The sequence below is a fragment of the Musa acuminata genome, chromosome BXJ1-5 (genome assembly GCF_036884655.1).
Source record: "Musa acuminata AAA Group cultivar baxijiao chromosome BXJ1-5, Cavendish_Baxijiao_AAA, whole genome shotgun sequence".
NCBI classification, from domain to species: domain Eukaryota; kingdom Viridiplantae; phylum Streptophyta; class Magnoliopsida; order Zingiberales; family Musaceae; genus Musa; species Musa acuminata.
The window spans coordinates 45,640,319-45,662,492 of record NC_088331.1 but is presented as its reverse complement, the minus strand read 5'-3'; the positions used below and the strand labels follow the sequence as shown (position 1 = coordinate 45,662,492).

Genomic DNA, 22,174 nt, shown 5'->3' with positions numbered 1-22,174 from the left:
CAATCCCCGGTCACCTCGAGAAATGGTCCCCAATTTATTATGTATGAAGGTAATGTAGACCCACGCGGTCTCATCCTACTTGGCATCACACGCGACGTTGGGGAGCTCTGGATCGCATCTCGTACGAGATGCGCGTATATTCCGTCGGTGTGGCGCTACTTTCTATATAATGGATATATATATTACGCCAATATTTCGTACGAAGAGCGATGCGCACCCACGCGTTCTCATCCTACTTGGCATCACACGCGACGCTGGGGAGCTCTGGATCGAATGTCGTACGTGATGCGCGTATATTCCGTCGGTATGACGTTACTTTCTATATAATAGATATATATATTACACCAACATTGGCTTCCCAGAGTTCTTTCGTCTCTCCTCCTCCTGCCCACCGTTTATTTCGCCTACGGAGAGGAGGAGAGGACGAGAAAGCTTCGATCTTTATTAGGAACCGGGGGGATTAGGGCTCGTGTCCGTGGTCGGGTCCGGGCGCCAAAGAGGGGGGAGGAAATGGAGGCGTTTGAGGCTTTCGACTCGTTATTGGCCGCGGCGAGCAGAGCTTGCTGCAGCCCCCTCGCCGTCTTCATCCAGATCCAGGTAGGCACATTCGATCGATTCTTCTTGGTATGTGGTTGCTTCTTCCTCCGATTCTTTTTGGCGTCCGGGTGTGCCCTGTTTCTTTTTCTTTGGTTGTTTTCTTTCCGCCTTCAATGCCGATTGACGGATCTGGTGTCTCCCTCATTTATGCGCGGACTGGACCATGTTGTCTTCTTCTTGAACCGGCTTAGAGATTATTGGCCATTTCATCCTGGTTCCATTGGTAGACAGTAAAGGAGGAGTCGTATTTGATGAAGAGGTGGTGAGTTGGCATGTAACGCTTTCATGTGTTCGAGAAACACTAATTAAATTAGATAGGGTTCCAAAGAATATTTAATTAGTGAATTTGAGGATGTTGCAATTTCATGTTTGTAATTTATTAATGACATTTGGGCATTCACTCTATTGGAGTATAATAAGCAAAATGAATAGATCTATGGTCAAATTATAAAGCTGATGGCTCCTAAAGTGCCACTGAGATGCAGATGTTGTCCTATTTTTGTACAAATATCTAGTTGATGACCACCAAATCTTCATCAAATTATTAGATGACGAGTCTTGTAAGAACAATGACAAACTTGATGGTGATCATATATCAAATGCCGTTGTTTACTAATTTATCCTTTGAGTTGATAGATACAATTTTTTAATTTCAGTTAAAAGGAAAGATTTGGGGATTCCCGTCTTCATATGAAGCTAAACTCTTCTTACTAAGTGAACAATTTGTGAGTTTACTAGACATGATTTATTGTAGAATCTACTCATTATGAGATGCCATATATCTCAGACACTTCTTGAAAGAAAATTGCAAGAGTTTGTGGCTTAAGAATAGAACTCATTGACAATAACATGCAGGAGAAGAGCCAGATAAATATATCATGAATGTTTGGGATCCATATATGCGACTTGGAGAAATATTTTCCACCAAGAACATTGAATGCAGAATGTGGAATGGTTGAAAGATAAACCAAACAATAGAAGATCAAACAATGTGAGAGGGTACACTAATTTGAGAAGTAGATTATTTCTTTAGAATTATATAATGGATAGGAACAGATAGATCAACTTGGAGGATTTTAAAAATTTATGATGAATGGATGTTGAATTTTTGGATTGGAAAAGAAGAGTGATGTAGAAATATCAAGGCTTGAGTTTTTTGGTGTGATGTCCTCTCCTGTCAAATCATCAAAGGGATTATCATTCTGTCACATTTGAGATGCATGTGCAGCAGAAACTCAATCTACTTTTATTGTAAATATGTAGATTATACTATTTTACTTTACAGTCAGCTATATGTGCTCTTTATTTTAAGTGAAATCTGTAAAAGAAACAACTAAAGCAACCCTTTTTTGTTTGTTTGTAGGGTTGTATAATCTGTTTAACTCTTGCTGTTGGATGGGGCTTTGCTGCCTATGTCAGGTATTATTTTCCGAACAATAGCAAAATAATTTTAGATACTTGATTGGTATGCAACCTTTTGTTATATGACATATGGAAACACATGTTGCGGTTTCTTTCCCTTTACAGGAATAGAGTTATACAGCGCATGAAGCTTAATATTGCAAATGGCAATAGCTTTGCATTCATCTGTGAAGATATTAATGATCTTGAACACTCTGCTCAGCTGAATTTACCTAGAGTGTCAGTTATAATGCCTTTGAAAGGCTTTGGAGAACACAATTTGCAAAACTGGAGAACCCAAGTGAGTTATTGTTATTTATTAAAAAAGTTTCCTTGCTAGAACTGTGGATATTACATATATTTCAAGGAAATATTTATGGCGTATCTATTTTGCATTGCATGTTTATTAACACATGGTTTCTCTCATACCAGTGGAATTTCAACAGACTAAAATATTTTCTGAATTTTTGAATGCAGATTACTTCTCTCTATGGAGGACCTCTAGAGTTTCTTTTTGTAGTTGAAAGTGCTGAAGATCCAGCTTACCATGCAGTGTCTTCACTCATCTTAGAGTTTCAGGTAAATATGCATTCCTTTGGATTCTGCTTCTTACATATGAGGCAGTACCTTGATCAATTTTCAACTTGCCAATTGTGTGCAGTTTTTGGATGTTAATGCTAGTTATATATGCCTCTGCTATTTTTTAACATCCATTCTCTTTCACCTCATGAGTTCTTAGATGACACAGAAGTTTTTATATAGAATAGAAACATGATGTTCTTTAGTATGACCTTTATTTACAATTATCAATTCTGTAACCTTTTGCTACCTATGGACATCTGCAGAACATATCCAGTGATGTATGTTATCTCGATTTAGTTAAAAACACAATGAAACTTCATTTTGCATGGGTTTTGACATTTATCTACTAGTTTTTAACTGCTTGTTCTAGATGCCTATCAATCTCTTTTGAAATACCTGACCAAAAATTTTGCATGAATGATTTTCAGGAGAGTGTTGATGCGAAGATTGTAATAGCTGGCCTGTCAAAAACATGCAGTCAGAAGATTCATAATCAATTGGTACATAGAGCTACTTTTGATCTTGTCATTTTAACAAGAGACTACTGCCATTTAAACAATGCTTTTCCCTTATCTATGCTTTTAATTTTGTTCTTGTTTTCCCTTGATATCATAGAGTAAAAAAGAGGCATAAGGTTAAACATTTTCATAACAAGATGGAGTTTTGAACCACGTGGTATACATAAAATTATATAAGATGTATAATTTTTATTACTTTGCTGAAGTTCCGAAAAGGAGTTAAAAATAACATAGCACGTATGACCCTTGTTAAGATTATGCAATGTGTTAATTCAACATCATTTTTCACTTCTATAAACCAAAACATTTCTGCTACCTGCATTTCATAGGTTCTAAAATTTTCTGGAAAGTCATGATTTCTGGCCATACTCTGTTTCTAAGTTTTTTAATACTTTAAATATACCATGTTAATAGGTTACTCATTACAGTCATTTCTGTAGAAACCAAGACATTCTGACCTATTCATTGATAAAAGGAAGTCTTCGGTTGATCTCATCCTGCTAAAATTTAGAAATCAGGAAGCCATTGGATTTGTCGCTTGGTCCACATTCAATGTGTTTGCATTTGCATGTGCTATGTCTTTTCCTGAGCTTAAACCCCTTATGAATTAACCCCCTATTGCGTTAAGAGCCTTGCAGCAAATTTGTAAATAGCTTTTCATCTACATTGCAAAGTATATCTCATTAAAGCTAACTGTTTGAGGTTTTTTTCCCTGATAAGACTCATTTTCAGCTAACTGTTTGTGCAGTATATCTTATGAATTAACCCCCTATGAACAGCTAACTGTTTGAGGTGTTTTTCCTTGATAAGACTCATTTTCAGAAAGACCTTTCTTGACTAGCCTCATCTCAGAAAAATAATTTCTGAGAGTAGCCTCGTTTTGGACAATGTTAGAAGTGTTATTGATAAAGGAGAACTACTGTCAACAACAGTAGTTTTTTTACGCATCAACTGTTGTCAATGATATGGTTTTTTACTACAATAACTGCTCCACTTCAACTTGGCATAGATTAAAAGAAGGCTAGTCTTTGAAAAATTTTCAATGGCTGCTGACAGAAATTTTCTTCAGAAAACTAGGCTACTTAATTGAAAAAAAAAACATCGTGAGGGGTTAAAGGCATAAGTTCAAAACATTACAGTTTTGTTCATAAATATATAATTTGCAATAGGATAACATACCTTGGCAATCTTGTATTGAACTGTTTTAGGAGTATCCTTCATGCTTAATATATTTGATTCTCCTCAAATTCAATATGCCAAATGCTATCTTCCATTAATTAGTTTCCGTGTCCCCTAAAATGAGAATTAAAACATAATGATCTTTTAAAATCGTGCAAGTCTATTGCAGGTTGGTGTGGAAAGGATGCATAAAGATAGCAAGTATGTTTTGTTCCTGGATGATGACATTAGGCTCCATCCTGGATCAATAGGAGCCCTTACAACAGAAATGGAGAAAAACCCTGAGGTATTAAATTTGTTGCAATTGGCACATCACTGTTTCACACCTATTATCTGTTAATCAGCCGATAATGCTCTTTAGTTTTTTCCATGTACAAAATTAATTGTATTTTTTTCTCTGCAGATTTTTATTCAAACTGGATATCCTCTTGATTTGCCCTCAGGAAGCTTGGGTAGTTACTGCATATATGAATATCACATGGTATGAGTATTTTAAAGCTTTCATTCTATATTAATTTCTTATCAAGTTTTATATCCTCTTCAGAGTCATGAGTTTCAGAATGGGTCATTAGCTACCATGTAAAGCATTTGCCTATTTAATCTTTCCTATTTTTGTCCCATACATATATTGCTTCTTGTTTTTGTTCTCTCTTTCTAATTGGCTACACTATCAGCCAGCCACTATGACCAAATTTAAATGCTTGACATTTTCTGCCAATGTTCAGAAGTTATAGTCACCTTTGACCGTCCAAACAAAATGCCCACTAAACCAAATATTATGTGATTGACCATGCCTCCACTTAAGGCATGAAACTGTCAAATGTCTCTTCATGAAACAGTCTTAAGGATGGAACTAATTATGGTTGTGATCAGTGATTGTTGTACTATCAGAAACGTTAGTGTATGGGCAGTATGTACCTGTTTAGATGCAGACCGACACATGGACCACCTCTTCGCCGCTTCGATGCTGCAACGGCACTACCTTTTTGCCATTATGATGCTGTCGCTGCTTCCTGGGTATGCTGTCGCTGCACTTCTTCTCCTCCTCTACTTTCTTATTCTTCCTTCTTCCTTCCTCCGTTGTTCCTCCATCGTCCCTTTCACTTCACTCTCTTTTTCTTCCTCGTCAAAATACCGGTAGGCATCGGCATACTGTATGTCCGTACACCGGTACAGACTGGTACATAGTACATACTATTCCAGCAGATTATCGAAACGGGTCTGGTACCCAAGAAGGCAAACCTTGGTTGTGATGCTAACACTTAGACACATGCATCAGATGCTTATCTGTGAAAAAACTAGAATTTCAGTTCTTTAAGCAAGTTTTTTTTTGTCAATGAAATTAGTGACCTCTTATAGGTCATTTTTCTATCCTCTTGTTTTCTAATTCCATAACATTTGCATCATGAAGATGAGCAAACTTGTAAGTGTGATCTACATCCTTAGCTGCTTACGAAAACATCTGATTCATGCTTTTGTTTTTTCTCCTTTTCCTAGTAGCTGCAAGTCCCCATTGTGATATGACAGCATAATGCTCTTCTTGAATTCATCGATAATTTTTACCTTTTTAAAAGTGTTCCACCATCTGATATATTTTAACAGAAGCAAAATCTAAAATTTACATTTATCATTTTTTTCCACCAGCAATGAATTTCACCATAAACCACCATAGATAATGCTAGTCTCCATGGATCAATTTCAACATTCCTATAAGAAAGTTTCAAGGAAAAAAAAGCTTGATTTTGTCTTCTTTTATTGTTTAATTCTGGAGATCCTTCTCTTGTTGCCTTTATGTGCCCTATTTGTTTGTTCTGAAAAGGAAGCTGAAAGCATGGGGATATTTCCATCTGCATATGCTTCTTAGACCATGTTATTTCCTCTTTGTCCAGTGTGGGCAATTTCTGGCAGATATGATGTGCATTACTTTGACTGTAAGTTCTGTTTCACAAATTGGTATTTGAATCCAATGTCAACTTCTCCCTTTTTTTGTCTTGTCGGAGCATATAGGTGAATTATCTAAGTAGTTACTCTTATATTGATTGCAAGGCTAAAGCCTCTTATACATTCTTGATGAACATGATTTGTAGTTTATGAATGACCAACATTTGTCCACAAACATATCAACATGGAATTTTCATTTTGCCTTTTTTATTCTTGTTTTTAATTCAACAGTGCCAGTTACTTCTGTACTTATTTTCAGAATGTATTTTACTCACCTTTGTATATTGTTTTTCTCTAATCTTAGCCTTGCTCTATGGGGTTTGCAACTGGTGGAAAAACTTTCTTTCTGTGGGGAGGCTGCATGATGGTAAAGTTTAGGCATCTTAAACTGTTTGTTACATACATATGTAACTTAACAAGCTTAAATATGCATGTCTTATACATCGTCTTTAATCCTTAGATGCACGCTCAAGATTTTAGGAACGACTTGTATGGAGTTGTTAGTGGGCTTCAAGATGGGGGGTACTCGGATGACATGACCCTGGCAGCAATTGCTGGTAATCATTCTGACTTCTGAGTCTATTGTGAAATTCATCCTGCTTGCAAGAAGTGTTTTATTTATTATTTACTTGCTGAACTTGTGCTTTATAGTTGTTAAAATGATTGTGAATGCATAAGTGAAACATATTGTCAATTTCAGTGCTATATTTTTAGGAAAGGTGTGTATGAATTATGATTTGTTTCTCTAATAATATTACATTAAAAATGACCACTGTTATGAGCCTTTAACAAATTTTTTCATCTTGTCATATATTTCTGAGAGATCAGTGATTTAAAAAGCGCTAGGTGTCAAGGTCCAAAAGCGCCCGAGGTGTTAGGCGCTCGCCCGAGCAAAGCGAGGCACTAAAATTTAAAAATATATAATATAATTAATAAATATAATTATTTAAGTAAAAATATGATATTAAATTAAGAAAATCTTGCAAAATCATAATATCACATTAACAAAAAGTCTTAAAATTCAAAACAATAAAATAATTTCAAATAAATAAAAATTAGTAGTATTAAAATCAAAATAATATATTATTAATCTAATAAATAAAAAATATTGTTACTAGTATGCAGTTAACAGTATATTGTTAATATACTGTTAACAGTATACTATCGAGTCGATGTGAGAAGAGTGAGTAAGAGTAAGACAACAACGACAAGTAGTGAGCAGCGGCAATGGCGACAGTGGCAAGCAGTGACAACAGCGGCGAGCAGCGATAGTGGCAGCGACAACGGTAGCGAGAGCGCAGCGTAAAAGTAAGATTGATGCTGTTGATTGGGAGCAGCGACAACGGTAGCAGCGAGCAACGGTAGTGGGAGTGGCGAGCAGCGACAATGGCAACGGTAAGCAACGATAATGGCAGCGGCGAGCAACAATAGTAGCAGTGGTAGTAGAGAGTAACGACAGCGGAGAGAGGTAATGACAGTGGAGAGGAAATGTCGGCGGTAGAATCACGAGCAAGGTTAGGGTCAGGGAAGTCGCGAGAGGGATGCTAGGAGGTTGATATCGGTACTTTAGTTGGTTCGATTGAACCAACTAAAGTATCGAGGTCGCTTGGTTTAACTTGGGCGCTCACCCGAGCCCAAGCATCGGGCGCTTCGGGCGAGCGCCCAGGCGGTGCCTCTTTGAAGCGCGTCGCCTGGACATGAAATGAGGCGCTCAGGCCTCACCTCGCCTCGCCTGAGCGCCTATTGAAATCGCTGTGAGAGACAAGGTAAATTTATATTCCTTCACGTTAATATTTAATTAATTCTATCAAACTGGGATATCATAAATGATGACATAAGATGTAGTCCCATACTTGGTAAATGCTTAGGTCCTATACTTGTAAACTAGTTTACATGGCTACTATGAGAGAAAATTTGTGCAGGGTTGGTATTGCAATTTAGGTCCTTGCATTTTGATTTGTATAGGGGTGAAGCACTATATAAATTACATTGTATCATGAGAAGAGGGATTTCCTTTGCTCTTGTGTTTATAATAAAAAGGTCCTATGTAACAATGAAAAGTTTGTGTACATGTCGTGTCTCCTTCATTACTCGTTGAATTGTACCCTTGGATACATGTCCATGTATGACTTGCATTTCTTGATCAATGTAACATCAAGTTTAAGATATTAATTATTATCAAAATTAGCTTCCAAACCAATATGTATCTCAATGGTTTAGGAAAATAACTAATTTGTATGAAACTACTTGAAGCATAATAATAAGTACAATAACAACAACAATAATAAAGTCATGAGTCCTAGATATTTGGGTTGGCTACATTGATCTTTTATCGTCACTGAGATTCGTAAAAGTCATATATTTAGTTAAGTTAAATAATATTTAAATTTTTATTTATAATTTTATTAAAGTCTTCTTAGGTCTTCTTGTAACTCTTTGCATACCATTAAGACTAATTATTTCATATCTTTTAACTATCATATCTATATGTCTCCTGAGCACATGTTTATATAATTCTAAATGATTTTATCTCATTATATCCTCTATCGAAGTGATACCTAATTATTCACGGATAAAAATATTTTTTTTTTCTTTCTTTCCTAGTAACTCCATATATCCACCTCAATATTCTCATTTCAGCAATACAAATATTTTTGTATATATTATTTTTTAACTGTCCTATACTCAGATCCATAAAGTATTGTTGGTCTAATAATTATCTTGTAAAATTTTCCTTTTAGTCTCTCAGCTAAGATATATGTTTATGAGATTCGACATAATTTTACGTTGACTATCAATAACCTAACACAACCCTCCATCCTTTTCTCTGGGCTTGGGACTAGCATTGATAGTTTTCTCCTGCTTAGGTTAACCTTCTCTTATCATGTTGGAATACTATAATTTTGGCAAAACCTAATTTTCTTCTCTTTATTTCATGCATATATGTTGTTTCTGCCCACCTGGGTTAATATTTTCTTATCATGCAAAAACGTCAAATTTTTTTGGCAAGAACCATGTTTATTCTCTTTATTTCATGTTCATTGGCCCCTTGGATAGAGAAAACAAGTTAGTGATGTTGCTCGAAATTTACCCAACGTGTTACAACTGAATGTTTCATCCTTTGGAGTTACTGTATCTTTCCAGCTGTATTTCAAAGCATATTCGTTCTGAAAAGAGATCAAAGATCAAGCATTTTGGCCTTGCACATGCCATGATTTTCTCGAGTTTTTGTTATAGTTCTATACCATCTCCTACCAATAGTGCTTAAATGAGTGAATAGTGTTAAAATCAATCTTAACTAAATATGCTTTTGCAGGACAACATAACAGACTTATTTGGTCACCACCAGTTGCTGTCTTCCCCCATCCCCTTGCAAGTGATCTTAGCTTTCCAAGGTTTGTGGCGTCATCATCGGAAAAATTTCCATAACTGATTCACTTTTAATTTACCCTTCTATAATTTTTGTGTAGATACTGGAATTACCTAAGGAAACAAACATTTGTTCTTGAATCCTACATATCAAAGGTTAATTGGCTGATGAACCGTGCCTTGTTCGCTACACATTGCTATTTATCCTGGGGATTTGTCTGGCCATATGTCATGGCATTAATACATCTTGCAGCATTTGTAAGAGCACCATTTTGTGGTTCTACATACAGTGAGGCATTTTCCTCATCTTGTGGTGAGTCAATTATTTTTCCCTTGAAGTAGGACCTAGTCAACCATAGGGACCTGTACGGTTATATTTCTGAACTATTGATGTACTAGAAGGTTTATTGTCAAGAGGTGGTTTTGACTTTTTCTACCAGGTTCTTTGGACATATTATAAAATCAATTGACCCAATGTACAAATTCATTAAGTAACTTCATTTTTTTTATATTCTGTTATTATTATCTTAATAATACAAAAAGATGTATTTACTTGTATGTGTTCAGGCTTGTCACTGGCGAGCTGCTTGCTTATATCCACTGTTATAGAACTTCTGTCAATGTGGAACTTGACTAAGCTGGAGATTCAGTTATGCAACATGTTATCTCCAGAAGAGCCAACAGTCTCACTCGGATCTTATAACTGGGGACTTGTAAGCATTTGTCTTGCAATTTTATTTCATAGTTCTAGGTTTGATAGTTTCTTAGGAATAGTTGGGTATTAGATTAGCAATGTGTGTGACTTAACTTATGTTGGATTTATATGTTTGCCAAGCAGGTATTTCTGGCGATGCTTGTAGATAACTTCTTGTACCCTATCTCTGCAATTCGTTCACGTTTTTCACAGTCCATAAATTGGTCTGGTGTCCGATACCACTTGGAAAAGGGGAAAATAATCAAGGTAAATTAATAGTCTCTTATCATTTGTACCTGTTCATTTTACAATAAAGTTAATTGCGTGGGATTTGCTTATGCTTTGCCTTAAAGGAAAAGAAAATGAAGCTTGAGCTTAAGATACTTAGGTTGAATGGTTTAAGATATTGAAAGTGTAGATCTAGAAATCAGGTTGCAGATAAACAGTCACCAACAGTAGTGACAAATCTATAAATGCCTTTTTTTATTAAACATTCAGTGTTGGTCACTTGTTGAAGTTCTCCTTTTTTTTTTCTAAATTAAGTTGTACTCCTTTTTCCAGACTGGACTACACTATTTTTGTTGGATGTTCCGGCTTTACAAAAATATGCCTGACTTCATAGTGGATTAAGCCGAAAAATGCAAAATTGGAGATCATGAGAATTTAACAATCAAAGTAAATTGATATACTTTGGATCCTAATTCCTATGTCAACGACAGGTTTCATAAATCATACTGTCATCAATGATGTGCAGCAACTAACGACTTAGGATACTGGATTTAGTAGTTTCATGACATTTCAAGCGCTAAATGATATTGGTCTTTAAATTAAAGTATAATCACCACATGAAACTTATTTTACACTCTTAGTATAGATAGGGACTCGTGGAGCTGACAAGTTCTAAATTTGTGTTTCTTATGAACGATACTGCAGATCGAAAGATCCATAGCAAATGGCCCAAGCTACTCTGATCTTGCATGGAAGAGGCTATATGGGAAAAGGCAGATCCATCGTAGTACTTCATTTATTAGCTATTTGTCAAGAAAGTATTATCCATTGGCACCAACCAAAGAAGGATGACAGCCAGCAGCTGAGTGTGCAGCGTAAAAGTCATCCAATTTTTGTTACAATTGACGCATTACATTGTATTTTTGTTCTTTCTTTAACCTTTTTTCGTTTCGAAGGTCTGATTCAATTTATGGATTCTTATGGTGTCAGGTCGTGCTCACCATTGAGATTTTTACAATGCCAGTTGATTGTATCACTATAGAAACAAGCATTTCGTTAAGACAAGAAAAAGGAGTATCCTTTCCTTCTTTCTTCCCATGGAGTAAGCATTTTCTGTGTTTGTCGTGCCCACTTCTTTGTTTGGATCGGCAAAAGGGCAGGACTCATTGCAGTATCTTATCAAGGAGTAAGCATATGGGTTTGACATTTCAACCAAAATAATTTGATCTCCATGAATCTGTGATTCAATTGCAGGTTCAGCATCTGATCATGAACGTAATTAAAACTCGTCATCCTCGAGTGTTGTTGGCAATAACCTGATTTATTCTGTTATGTTTCATCCACTTTAGGATCAGAACAATAACTGCTTTCTGTGTTCTCTTTCTGAAGGAAGAATGACAATTGTTCTAAATATATTCAAGTGATTGGTGACCTAAGAATTTTCTTTTGATAGAATCCTCTAAGGTAGGATTTGACCATAGAGTTCACATTAAGAGAGTTCATATTGTCATTAAGAGAACCCTAAAGGTGGTTTTTGAGGAAAACCCTAACCATGTTTTCGTTTTCTTTTTTCTTCTTTTAAAACAGATAAAAAATCTTAATTGTTAACACAAATATCAAAAAAAAAGAAAACATCAAAATAATATTATGCTATAAAAATAATATTATCCATCAAAATAATAGTGAATGTTAGAACAAACTCTGTGGAAGTACAGAATTAGTCTGAACATATTCTGAACAAACACAGAATATTTCCGATTACAAGCAATGGTTGATAGATATTACAAAAACGGATAACAAAAACCTGAACGGTTTCAGGGCATAATACATCGCAACTTATTTAGCAGCAAAGACACAAAGCTACTGGATCCCACTTGACATTCTCTCAACATGATAAAGCTATTTGAAGACTCACCAACCATGCATGATCAATATTTGTAGTCCTTGACATGGAGGCTCTCCGAGACGCCTACGCCTCCTGCAGCATCACCCTTGTATGTGCCGAGCGTTGCCTCCGAGTTCGCCTTGCACCTGGTGAGGAATGCAGTCCTCGCCTTCTCGACATTCTCCACCTTACCTGCCCATGCCTTGAGTGTACTTTGCTGCAGAGCACGGCCGAATGAGAAGGAAAGTGACCATGGCTTCTTCCCCTGCAGCTTGTTCATGGCATTCAGGTTCAAAGTAGCCTCCTCTTCACTCTGCCCTCCTGAGAGGAAGACGATCGCAGGGACAGCAGCAGGAACAGTCCTCTGGAGAGCTCGCACGGTGTACTCGGCAACCACCTCAGGAGCTACCTTCTTTGATTCTGACCCTGGTGTCACCATGTTTGGTTTCAACAGACTTCCCTCGAGAAGGACATGGTGATCATTGAGCGCCTTGTAGCATGCGGCCAGCACACGCTCTGTAACCTCAGCACATTTTGCAATATCATGTGGCCCATCAACAAGGATCTCCGGTTCAACGATTGGGACAAGACCATTCTCCTGGCAGATGATAGCATAGCGTGCCAACCCATTAGCATTTGCATCAATTGACAGTTGTGATGGCTCATTTGGACTGATCTTGAGAACAGCACGCCACTTGGCAAAGCGAGCCCCTGCCTCATAGTACTTCTTGCAGCGTTTGCCCAGGTCATCGTGACCCTGGGTGGTGGTCTCACCATTGGTACCAGCAAGTTCAACGGTACCCTTGTCTACCTTGATACCGGGAAGGACTCCACCCTCCTTGAGGACTTCGACAAAAAGCTTTCCATCGACTGTCTTCTGGTAGAGAGTCTCCTCAAAGAGGATGACACCACTCAGGTACTGAAGAGCCCCAGGAGTGCAAAAGAGAAGCTCACGGAGATCACGACGGTTCTCCTCGACATTCTCCACATTGATGCTGGCAAGGCGCTTGCCTATCGTGCCAGTGGACTCATCAGCAGCAAGGATACCCTTCCCAGGGGTGCCAATGTAGGCAGCATTAGCAATAAGCTCATCTACAATATGGAGTGCAAAGTTAAATATACAATATTACCAAGAACAAAACATGAATAAAGGCAGACCTTCAACCAGATAAGAAATTATCATCAAAATATGTAAATACATTGCTATCTATGTTCTGAAAGGCATACAAGAAAAAAAATATATGAAATTTAAAGCAAAAGGGTTACAAGTAGCAACACAGAATAAATGGAGCAGAACATGCACTGTTTCAGAAATTGGATGACATTTGAATAAATTGCTATGTATGTTCTGAACAGCATACAAAAATTGTAAGAGTGAATTAATTGTAAAACTAACATATACCATGGAGGCTTTCGGCAACACTTGAAATCTCAATTTACTCATCTTAAAACATTCAGACCACCATTTAAAATAATTGATACATAACTAAACTAACTTCATAAAGTTCAAGCAGATTCAAATAGCCAAGATCTTTAGGCTCATTATAAAACAAACAAGAAAAATTTATAGCAACAACTATTAACCTTGGAGTCTCACTAAGATTTCCAAGAGCAATAGTGCAGTAAAGATTGACACAGTAAAAAAATATAACCTCCTATTCTTAGATAAAATGTTGAAGATCATCTTGGGGCCTACAATGATTATAATATCAGCCCTAATACAGTAGTCTTTAATAAAAAACTTTGTAATAGCTACTTGTGTTACATCAATGCAATTTTAGTGGTTGGCATTTACGGTCATCTAATTGAGACTAAAGATGTCTCAATATCCAGAATGACCAACAGGCACAGATTTCCAGACATGCATACACAATCAGCATAAACAGAACCAGCAGCAATTGAGCATAATGTCTCTTCCCAATTATTCCTCATAACCTCGATACAACTTTGCCTTCACAACTACAGCTGCCGTTAATATGCTACACATGGAATGATGATAAATGATGACAATTTCTATTTGCAGAACAGCTTTTTACATACTTTTCACTTAAAGATAAAACATCAACGGAAAAGCATGAGAAATGAAAAGGTTGAACTGAGGATTCTTTAAAGTTGGACAGAGGATTTACATGGTAACTCACAAGACCATAAGCAAAGAACCTTCTATAACAATACGACAAGGCATAAAGTAATGTAATGTAGATGCTTACTGCTTTCACACAACAAGTATGAACCCTAAAATCCAAGAGAATTTCAGATTAAAGAACAGCAAAAAGGATCAATAAAACTACATATAATCGACAAATTAATCAGATCGAGTAGAGCTATAAATAATACTGATTGAGGGAAACAAAAAGTTATCCAAAAGAACACACTCCTTCACTATTAGCTTCAAATCTACGCTAGGAGGAAAAGAATAAGGAAACAAAAAAGTAAACTATGGGGGAAAATAAAAACACCATATCACACAGACCCAAAAGCCAAAAAAAACATTTTTTCAGATGCAAGCCAATTCAGATCCACGAAAATCTCAAATCCACCAATTAAACCAACCAAAGTTTGACCCTCATGAAAGACAGCCCCAAAGAATCCGTAAAAATACAGAAATCCACGAGGCAGGACACGATGTAGGAACATGCAAGTGGAAGAAACGAAGAAAAGAAACTTTTTTAGCTCCACGCGGAACGAGGAGTAGGAGACATGGACAAGAAACACAATATGCCAAATCTTCGAAGAATCCAACGGTCGACAAAAAGCCAGAAATCCAAGAGGCAGGACGCCGAACATAGTAGAAGAAGACGGATAACAAAAAGGGCACATTTACAAGTACGAAGGAGGAAAAGGACAAAAACAACACAATTTTCCAGATCGAAACCATCTCACGTCTTAGAAGGTCTAAATCCAGCTAGCAAACCAACCAAAACTTAATCTTCACAAAATCCAGTGCCAGAGTATCGGTAAAGATCCATAAAACCACAAAGAAGAAACCGAAAACGTACATCAGATGTTCCCAAAAGAAGCGAAAAGAACAACTTTTACAAGGAACTGGGGAAGGATACCGTGAAACTGGCCGCAGTAGGCAGACATCTTGGATTCGAGAGGGTGATCGGAAGGAGAACGAGCCAGAAGCACAGACGGAGCGTTTGGAGGAGCGCGACGAATAGAGTTGGGAGTGAGATAGTGCGCGTTAAATAGGAGGGACGAAAGGAAGCGATCGGCAGGGAAGAGACGAGTGCGGTCAGAGGTCTCCTCGCGATGGGTTTGGGGCCATGGATGTAGGCAAAACTTGTGGCTTGCCAACTGTTAGACACCTCCGTCCTTCGGCTACCACCAAACCTAATTGGTAACCGTACCTATGTCACCTACCCACTCACGGCCCCACTTTTGCTAACCAATCATCACGCTTGCAACGAGGCATTTCGGTTGCAGTTGGTAGCCAAGGCGTCATCTCCCGCGGCGGGCCAGGCGGGCCTCGACGAAGCCGCCACGAACGCCATGACTGAATCACCCGTGTATTTGTACGGGTGATGTCATCTCCCGCGGCGGGCCAGGCGATACTCATATGCGCGAGGATCGCATCACCCCTGGCGGTTTTCACGGGTGATTCAGTCTGCCCCCGGCAGCAATTTCCTCCCTGCTACCAACCATAAATAATGCCTCTTATGAGCACGTTTGATTACGATGATATTTGTAAGCATCAAGAATATAATCATATTATTATTATATAAAATTAAAATTAAATAATTATAGATTGAAGATTATTTTTTTATTTTTTTTATTTTTTATAGAGAAAAATAATCATTGATGTCCTTTTTAGCATTATGTAATTTTGACCCGTATGTTTTCTCTTGAATTGTCACATACACAAAAATCGAAGTTGGGATAGACTTCTCGATCCGACCCCTCAAACATTTAAGTTAGTCCTAAGATCAACTTTTCTACGTTTAAGTTCTCGATTTTGTTTCCTTTTACTTAGAGTTAAGATTTTCCTCGACTATTGTGCACAGAGGATCATTCAGTATGAGCTTCTATCGTAGTGGGTCTTTCAGGATGAGTCAGGTTTTTTTCAACTCATGCATCTCAAGCATCATTCAGCTCGAGCCTCTATCGTAACGAGTCTTCTAGAACGGGTCATGTTTTTCTCAACTCATGTGTCTCAAACATCATTTGACATAAGTCACTGTCATAACGGGTTAAGTTTGTCTTGACTCACACTACGTGCTTATCTAAAATAGATAATTCCTCACATGCCTATGTATTCGTATCCACTATAAAATGTTGGCTTTAATGACTCTATATCAAGGACACACAACTATAGCTTTGGTTATTAAGATAATCTTCACAAACACTAGCATTGTGCAGTTGTTGTCATTGGAACTACATGACATGAAAGAGGAAAAAAGAAAAAAAGAACTACAACATAAGAAGTGGACTGCACGTCTCAAGCATCAAGAGAGTGGGCAGGAGAATGGAAGATTCAAAATGAAGATTTAAGCCTGAGAACAAAAGAGAACTTGCTTAAGGTTCTTCAGCACTGGGAAAAGTTGATCCACTAGCCATAAAGTTGCACAGGGCATCTTGTAATCTTGAGTGGCCTATTCTTTGATGTATTGAGTCAGCATCCACTACCCCAACTTTGACATTATTCGCCTCTCTCTTTCCCTGTTGGAATCCTCATCAATTAGCAGTACTTTGTAGAAGTCATGATGCCTTTAAAGTTGGTCTATTCAACTAAATAAAAAAGTTATTCTTAATCCTAGACTTCAAGAGTAGAAGACAAATATAAATTTGTGTTGCTACTCAAGTTTTATAAAGATAAAAAGGTTCTGACATTATACATTCCAAATAGTTAATCCTTGATGTCACCAACCTAACACATCCAACTGCACATTTCTCTATGTAGGATACAAGAGATGACCAACCTATCAGATCACCATTTCCTAAATTAAAAGGGTACCGAACAAATGCAAATAGTTTTCGGTCTGATTTGGTTGTCACTCATGCCAAGTCCAGGACAGTGCATCACTTGGCATGCAGGCACATAACTTTGTTCACTACAATTTCTCCTCCAAACTCTTTTAGTTATGAAGTTTAGGTGGCAAAATCATGGTTTACTATATTATAGAAATTGGTACATGAATTTATTTCCTTGATGTAATACCACATGATGATCATCATGCACTTATGAATGTTCTCAAAATGGCTCTGCAACATCAGAAAGGTGCTTGAATAGTTCTTGGAAGGTCAAGAGCTGCATCTTGTTACTAAAATACAAGTGTTTGAGTAGTTCAATAATTTGGACATAAGTTTGTCAACCAAATAACAAAGTCTCAATAGCTCATGTCATTTGAAAACTTAATGAGAATGATACATGGGGCCATGCAGTCTAGCTTCAAATTTGATTGTGATATATATAATATATATATATATATGTATATATATATATGTATATGTATATATATATATGTATATGTATATATATATATGTATATATATATATATGTATATATATATATATGTATATATATATATATATGTATATATATATATATATATATATATATATATATATATATATATGTCTCAATAGTTCATGTCATTTGAAAACTTAATGAGAATGATACATGGGGCCATGCAATCCAGCTTCAAATTTGATTGTGATATATGTATATATATATGTATATATGTATATATGTATGTATATATGTACATGTACATACATGTACATGTACATGTACATTTACATTTACATTTACATTTACATATATATATATATATATATATATATATATATATATAATAGAGAGATAGTGACGATTAACCGTCAATGTCGATCCAAAGCCTAGATGAAAAAGGTGGATGATTGTATTAGGTTAATGATAACCAACATAAAACTATATCAGATCTCATGAATATAGATCTTAATCGATTTCAGCATAAAGCTATGTAGTCATGCGAAAAAAACGTGGGGCACCTTCACCACATAAGTATCTTGAATTTTAAATGGTGAGCTAGGAAGTCACCCTGAAGCGGCCCATCACATTTATGCCCGGATATGGTGCCGAGTAACCAAGGGTTCTTATTGGTTGGACCAATTAGAGTAAAGAAGTTAGTCTAAGAACAGAATGTTAGGTTAGCAACTTGAAATATATGAACACTTTCAGGGAAGAGATTAGGATTTGTATACATTATGAGCAGAAGAAAAATAAATATTATTTGCTTACAATAAACTATGTGGGTAAGGAAAAAAATCTAGAGAAATTGATAGTACCGAATTTAAATTTTGATATATTATAAAAGTTAAATACAAAAATAATTTAGAAATTATTATTGAAGAATCTTAAGAACAATGTTAAAGATATAAAAAGATTTAAAAATATAATTATAATTCTAAATTTTATGAAAGGACAAGATATTTTGAATATCATTAATATTTATACTCCTCAAACCAAAAGAGAATTTTAGAAAAACTTAAATGACATTGTTCAAGAAATGTCCTGTAGGAAATTTGAATGGTCCTGTAGGAAAAATATATGATGAATATAAAAGAATATATATGAGCTTTAGTTATGAGGAGAAATAAAGATGATGGTATGATTTTGGATTTTGTAACTTTGTATGATATTATACTTAAAAATACTCACTTTGATAAGAAACATTAACATTTGATTATTTATAAGAGTGCTCACAATCATAATAGACTTTGTTTCTCACTACAAATATAGATAAAATTATTTATAAATATTATAAAGTTATACATAGTGAAAGTTTGACAAATCAAGATAGAATGATAGTATTAGATATTTGTTTTAGAAAATAGAAAAAAATAGTTAAAAAATTTATTATGACTATATGATAAAATTTTAAAGATGATAATGTAGAATAAGATGAACAAGGCAATGACTTAAAATTTTGATGAGGATAATATTAATATTATTTAGACTATAATAATTAATAAGATTATGAGCTTAACAAAGAAGATTCGAAACTAAAAATATACGTGTAAGAAATATTTATGAGTTTATTTTAATGATGAAACTAATTTATGAGTTTATTAGACTAATATGCTTTGAGATGAGTGACATAAGAAATACTTTAATCATAAACTCAAACTACCAAATGACCAACTATTAAGTAAGAGAGTCAAACATTGTGTCGAAAAATTATCATAAGAATTGGTCAATGTGTCGAAAATCGAACTTCATACTAAAGGTTTGGACATCATGCTAGAAGGATCAGATATTATGCCAAAAGATTAGATGACATGGGAAAATCGACATATCGATAGAATAGACGATATACGAAAGGAAAGGGCATGAACTGTACAAACCTAAGCAACTGTTTAATCTAGTAGATGTTGTAGAAATTGATTATTTAATCTCTAAGCAATACTAGATAAACTGTTTTAGATGGCTTGGAATGTACAAACCTAAATAAGAAGTAAAAACATACCAATTAAATTTGTTATTCTATGAGTTAATTAGAATATCCATTTGCAAGGCTTGCTATACTAAGTGGTATCGATTGGTACGAGCAATATGTACCGATTTGACAGGGGATCGGTACGCAAACCGCCCTCTACTGGGTCGCACCCATTACATGACCTCATATCGAGCAATACGAGGTTTGTATTGATTAGTAACGATCGAATTTCGATTAGTAACCATAGGAAATAATTTTTAAACCCTTTCCTCTACTATAGTTGTCCTCGCAGCATGCAAAGACAAAGACAAAGGCAAAGGGAAAGGCGGTAACATTAGTTGCATAATTGAAAAGAATCAAGTCGAGCGATGTGACATCTTCTCAATTGCATTCAATAACTCGATCGGTCTAAAGACATGACAACGATGTGGTTAACAATGCCTCAATCGATGATCACAGTAATGCCTAGGAGTTGACGATCTCATCTACATAATTTAAGAGTGATGCATGGACCGAAGAAAAATATTTTACACATACCACCAAAGATTTAGATCACAGAGCTCGACGAGATACTGGTCAAGTTTATACATGGAAGAGGAAGGGGAAGGCAGTGGACAATTTTGAGCTGATATAACAAACTCTACACAACATAAACACAAAGCGAAGCTCATTGTATTCACAATTATCGTATTATGGAGCATTTAATGACCAACAATAGTACGGTGATAATTGATCATATTTCTCCAAGTAGTAGTATAATAATCAATCTTATAATATGAAACAATAGATCAGTGGTAAAGGTAAAAGTTCTGACATTCTCCATGCTCCGCACTAATATATACCATAATCGTCTTTGCCTCAGGATGATCAAACTACGACTATCACCAAATTAATGTACCAATAACATACAATGTATCAATATACTATGTCATACAATCATTTTTAGGATTAGATTTGACAAGTATATCAAATTAAAATACAGATACATAGAATCAAGAACCCTGTTCCATCGCTGATGGAGTCCCTAGTTCTTTTTTATGATAAAATCAGGTATATCCATTGATTGATTACTTAATTCATTTAAATTTTAAATTTTAAATTATTTAAAAAATAATCTAACAATTCACATCATTTATTTATAGATAATTCAATATTAATGAAATGGATATCCATACCACAAAATTACTCTACATAATAATAATAAAAAATCACTATTCTTTCTTAATTTAGATTATTTTACTAAAATTATATTAAATTTATATTTATTTTTGACTTAAAAACCCTAATCTAACTTTTTTATATTTTTAAAAAATTTTGAAATTATTTTTAGTAATTTTATCCTACCGTTAGTATGACTAGGCATACCAACATACGATACATCGAGACACCTTGATACATATTATATCGATGACTAATCAGTATACTAGTACGAACCGATATGACAAACCTTATTCATTAGTATATTTCTCACCTAATTGTCCGTCTCTTTATATGGAGAATAATAAGGAAGTTAAAGCACAATATATAATTCAAGATGATGAATGCTCACTAAAGAATGAGAAGAAAAGCACCCTGATCTGATGTCTAAAGTACTTCGATAACAAAAGCAAAATTCTCAATTTGTATCTTGAACATAAGTTTTTCAAAGAGAATCACTTGCAAGTCACACACCAAAGGAACAACATACAAGCTGATAAAAGAAAATTGCTGTTAGATAAACCCATGACATGATTGAAGATGACAATAAAATAACAGACCTGCATGCTGTCATGACTTATGATGTTCATATAGGCATGTCTTTCATGATCCAACCAATACTCAGGCAACCACAGGTTTCTTTGTTGGCCTGTGAAACATGCAGAAAGCTATTAACATGCTCGAATACTATCCTTTGTTTGCACTTTACCCTAAACTAGTTTTGCCATGATGCAGAAACAATTTAATCAGGAAGTTTCCAATCTAATCAAACAGCCTATGCATTATCTTACACAAAAATATGTTCATGATACTAAATAACAATTCGCTTATGATACTTTACTTTCTATTGGCTGACAGGAACTTCTTTGTCTGAGGTGCCAAGTGTGTTGTATATAAGGTTTGCTACTAACAGGGTGCCTACTGTTGATGTTGATACTGGTTCCTGATGACAGTGATGATATTGGCTGTGCTGCAAATGTACACCATCAAAGCGACAACCATAATATGATTGTTCAGAACAAGTTACAAGAACTTAAGGGCAATATCCTGAAGCCATCATCTCATATGCTGACCATGTACACAATACTGTGACGGAGGACCCAAGAGTAGGCTGTGGTAGTGGAAGTGGCCCTTATATTTTTGACTCCTTTGCATTCTGTG

The 22,174-nt window shown here is 35.7% G+C and overlaps 1 protein-coding gene and 1 pseudogene across 2 annotated transcripts; one reads left to right on the top strand and one right to left on the bottom strand.

Annotated features, from left to right (window-relative positions):
- The first annotated feature begins 369 nt into the window (after window positions 1-369).
- Window positions 370-11,605, top strand: LOC135674577 (uncharacterized; annotated as a pseudogene). Its single transcript, XR_010513652.1, has 14 exons — window positions 370-597; window positions 1,961-2,016; window positions 2,125-2,299; window positions 2,476-2,577; window positions 3,009-3,080; window positions 4,447-4,563; window positions 4,681-4,758; window positions 6,523-6,585; window positions 6,679-6,775; window positions 9,535-9,613; window positions 9,689-9,900; window positions 10,155-10,300; window positions 10,426-10,548; window positions 11,215-11,605. The product of XR_010513652.1 is annotated as an uncharacterized LOC135674577 (transcript).
- A 549-nt stretch (window positions 11,606-12,154) lies between these two features.
- LOC135674578 (fructose-bisphosphate aldolase 1, cytoplasmic-like) lies at window positions 12,155-15,698 on the bottom strand. Its single transcript, XM_065184550.1, has 2 exons — window positions 15,454-15,698; window positions 12,155-13,486 (listed from the first exon to the last, which is right to left on the bottom strand). The coding sequence occupies exons 1-2, from the start codon at window positions 15,479-15,481 to the stop codon at window positions 12,438-12,440; spliced, it is 1,077 nt and encodes a 358-aa protein (XP_065040622.1). The 5' UTR covers window positions 15,482-15,698; the 3' UTR covers window positions 12,155-12,437.
- Between the last annotated feature and the right edge of the window lie 6,476 nt (window positions 15,699-22,174).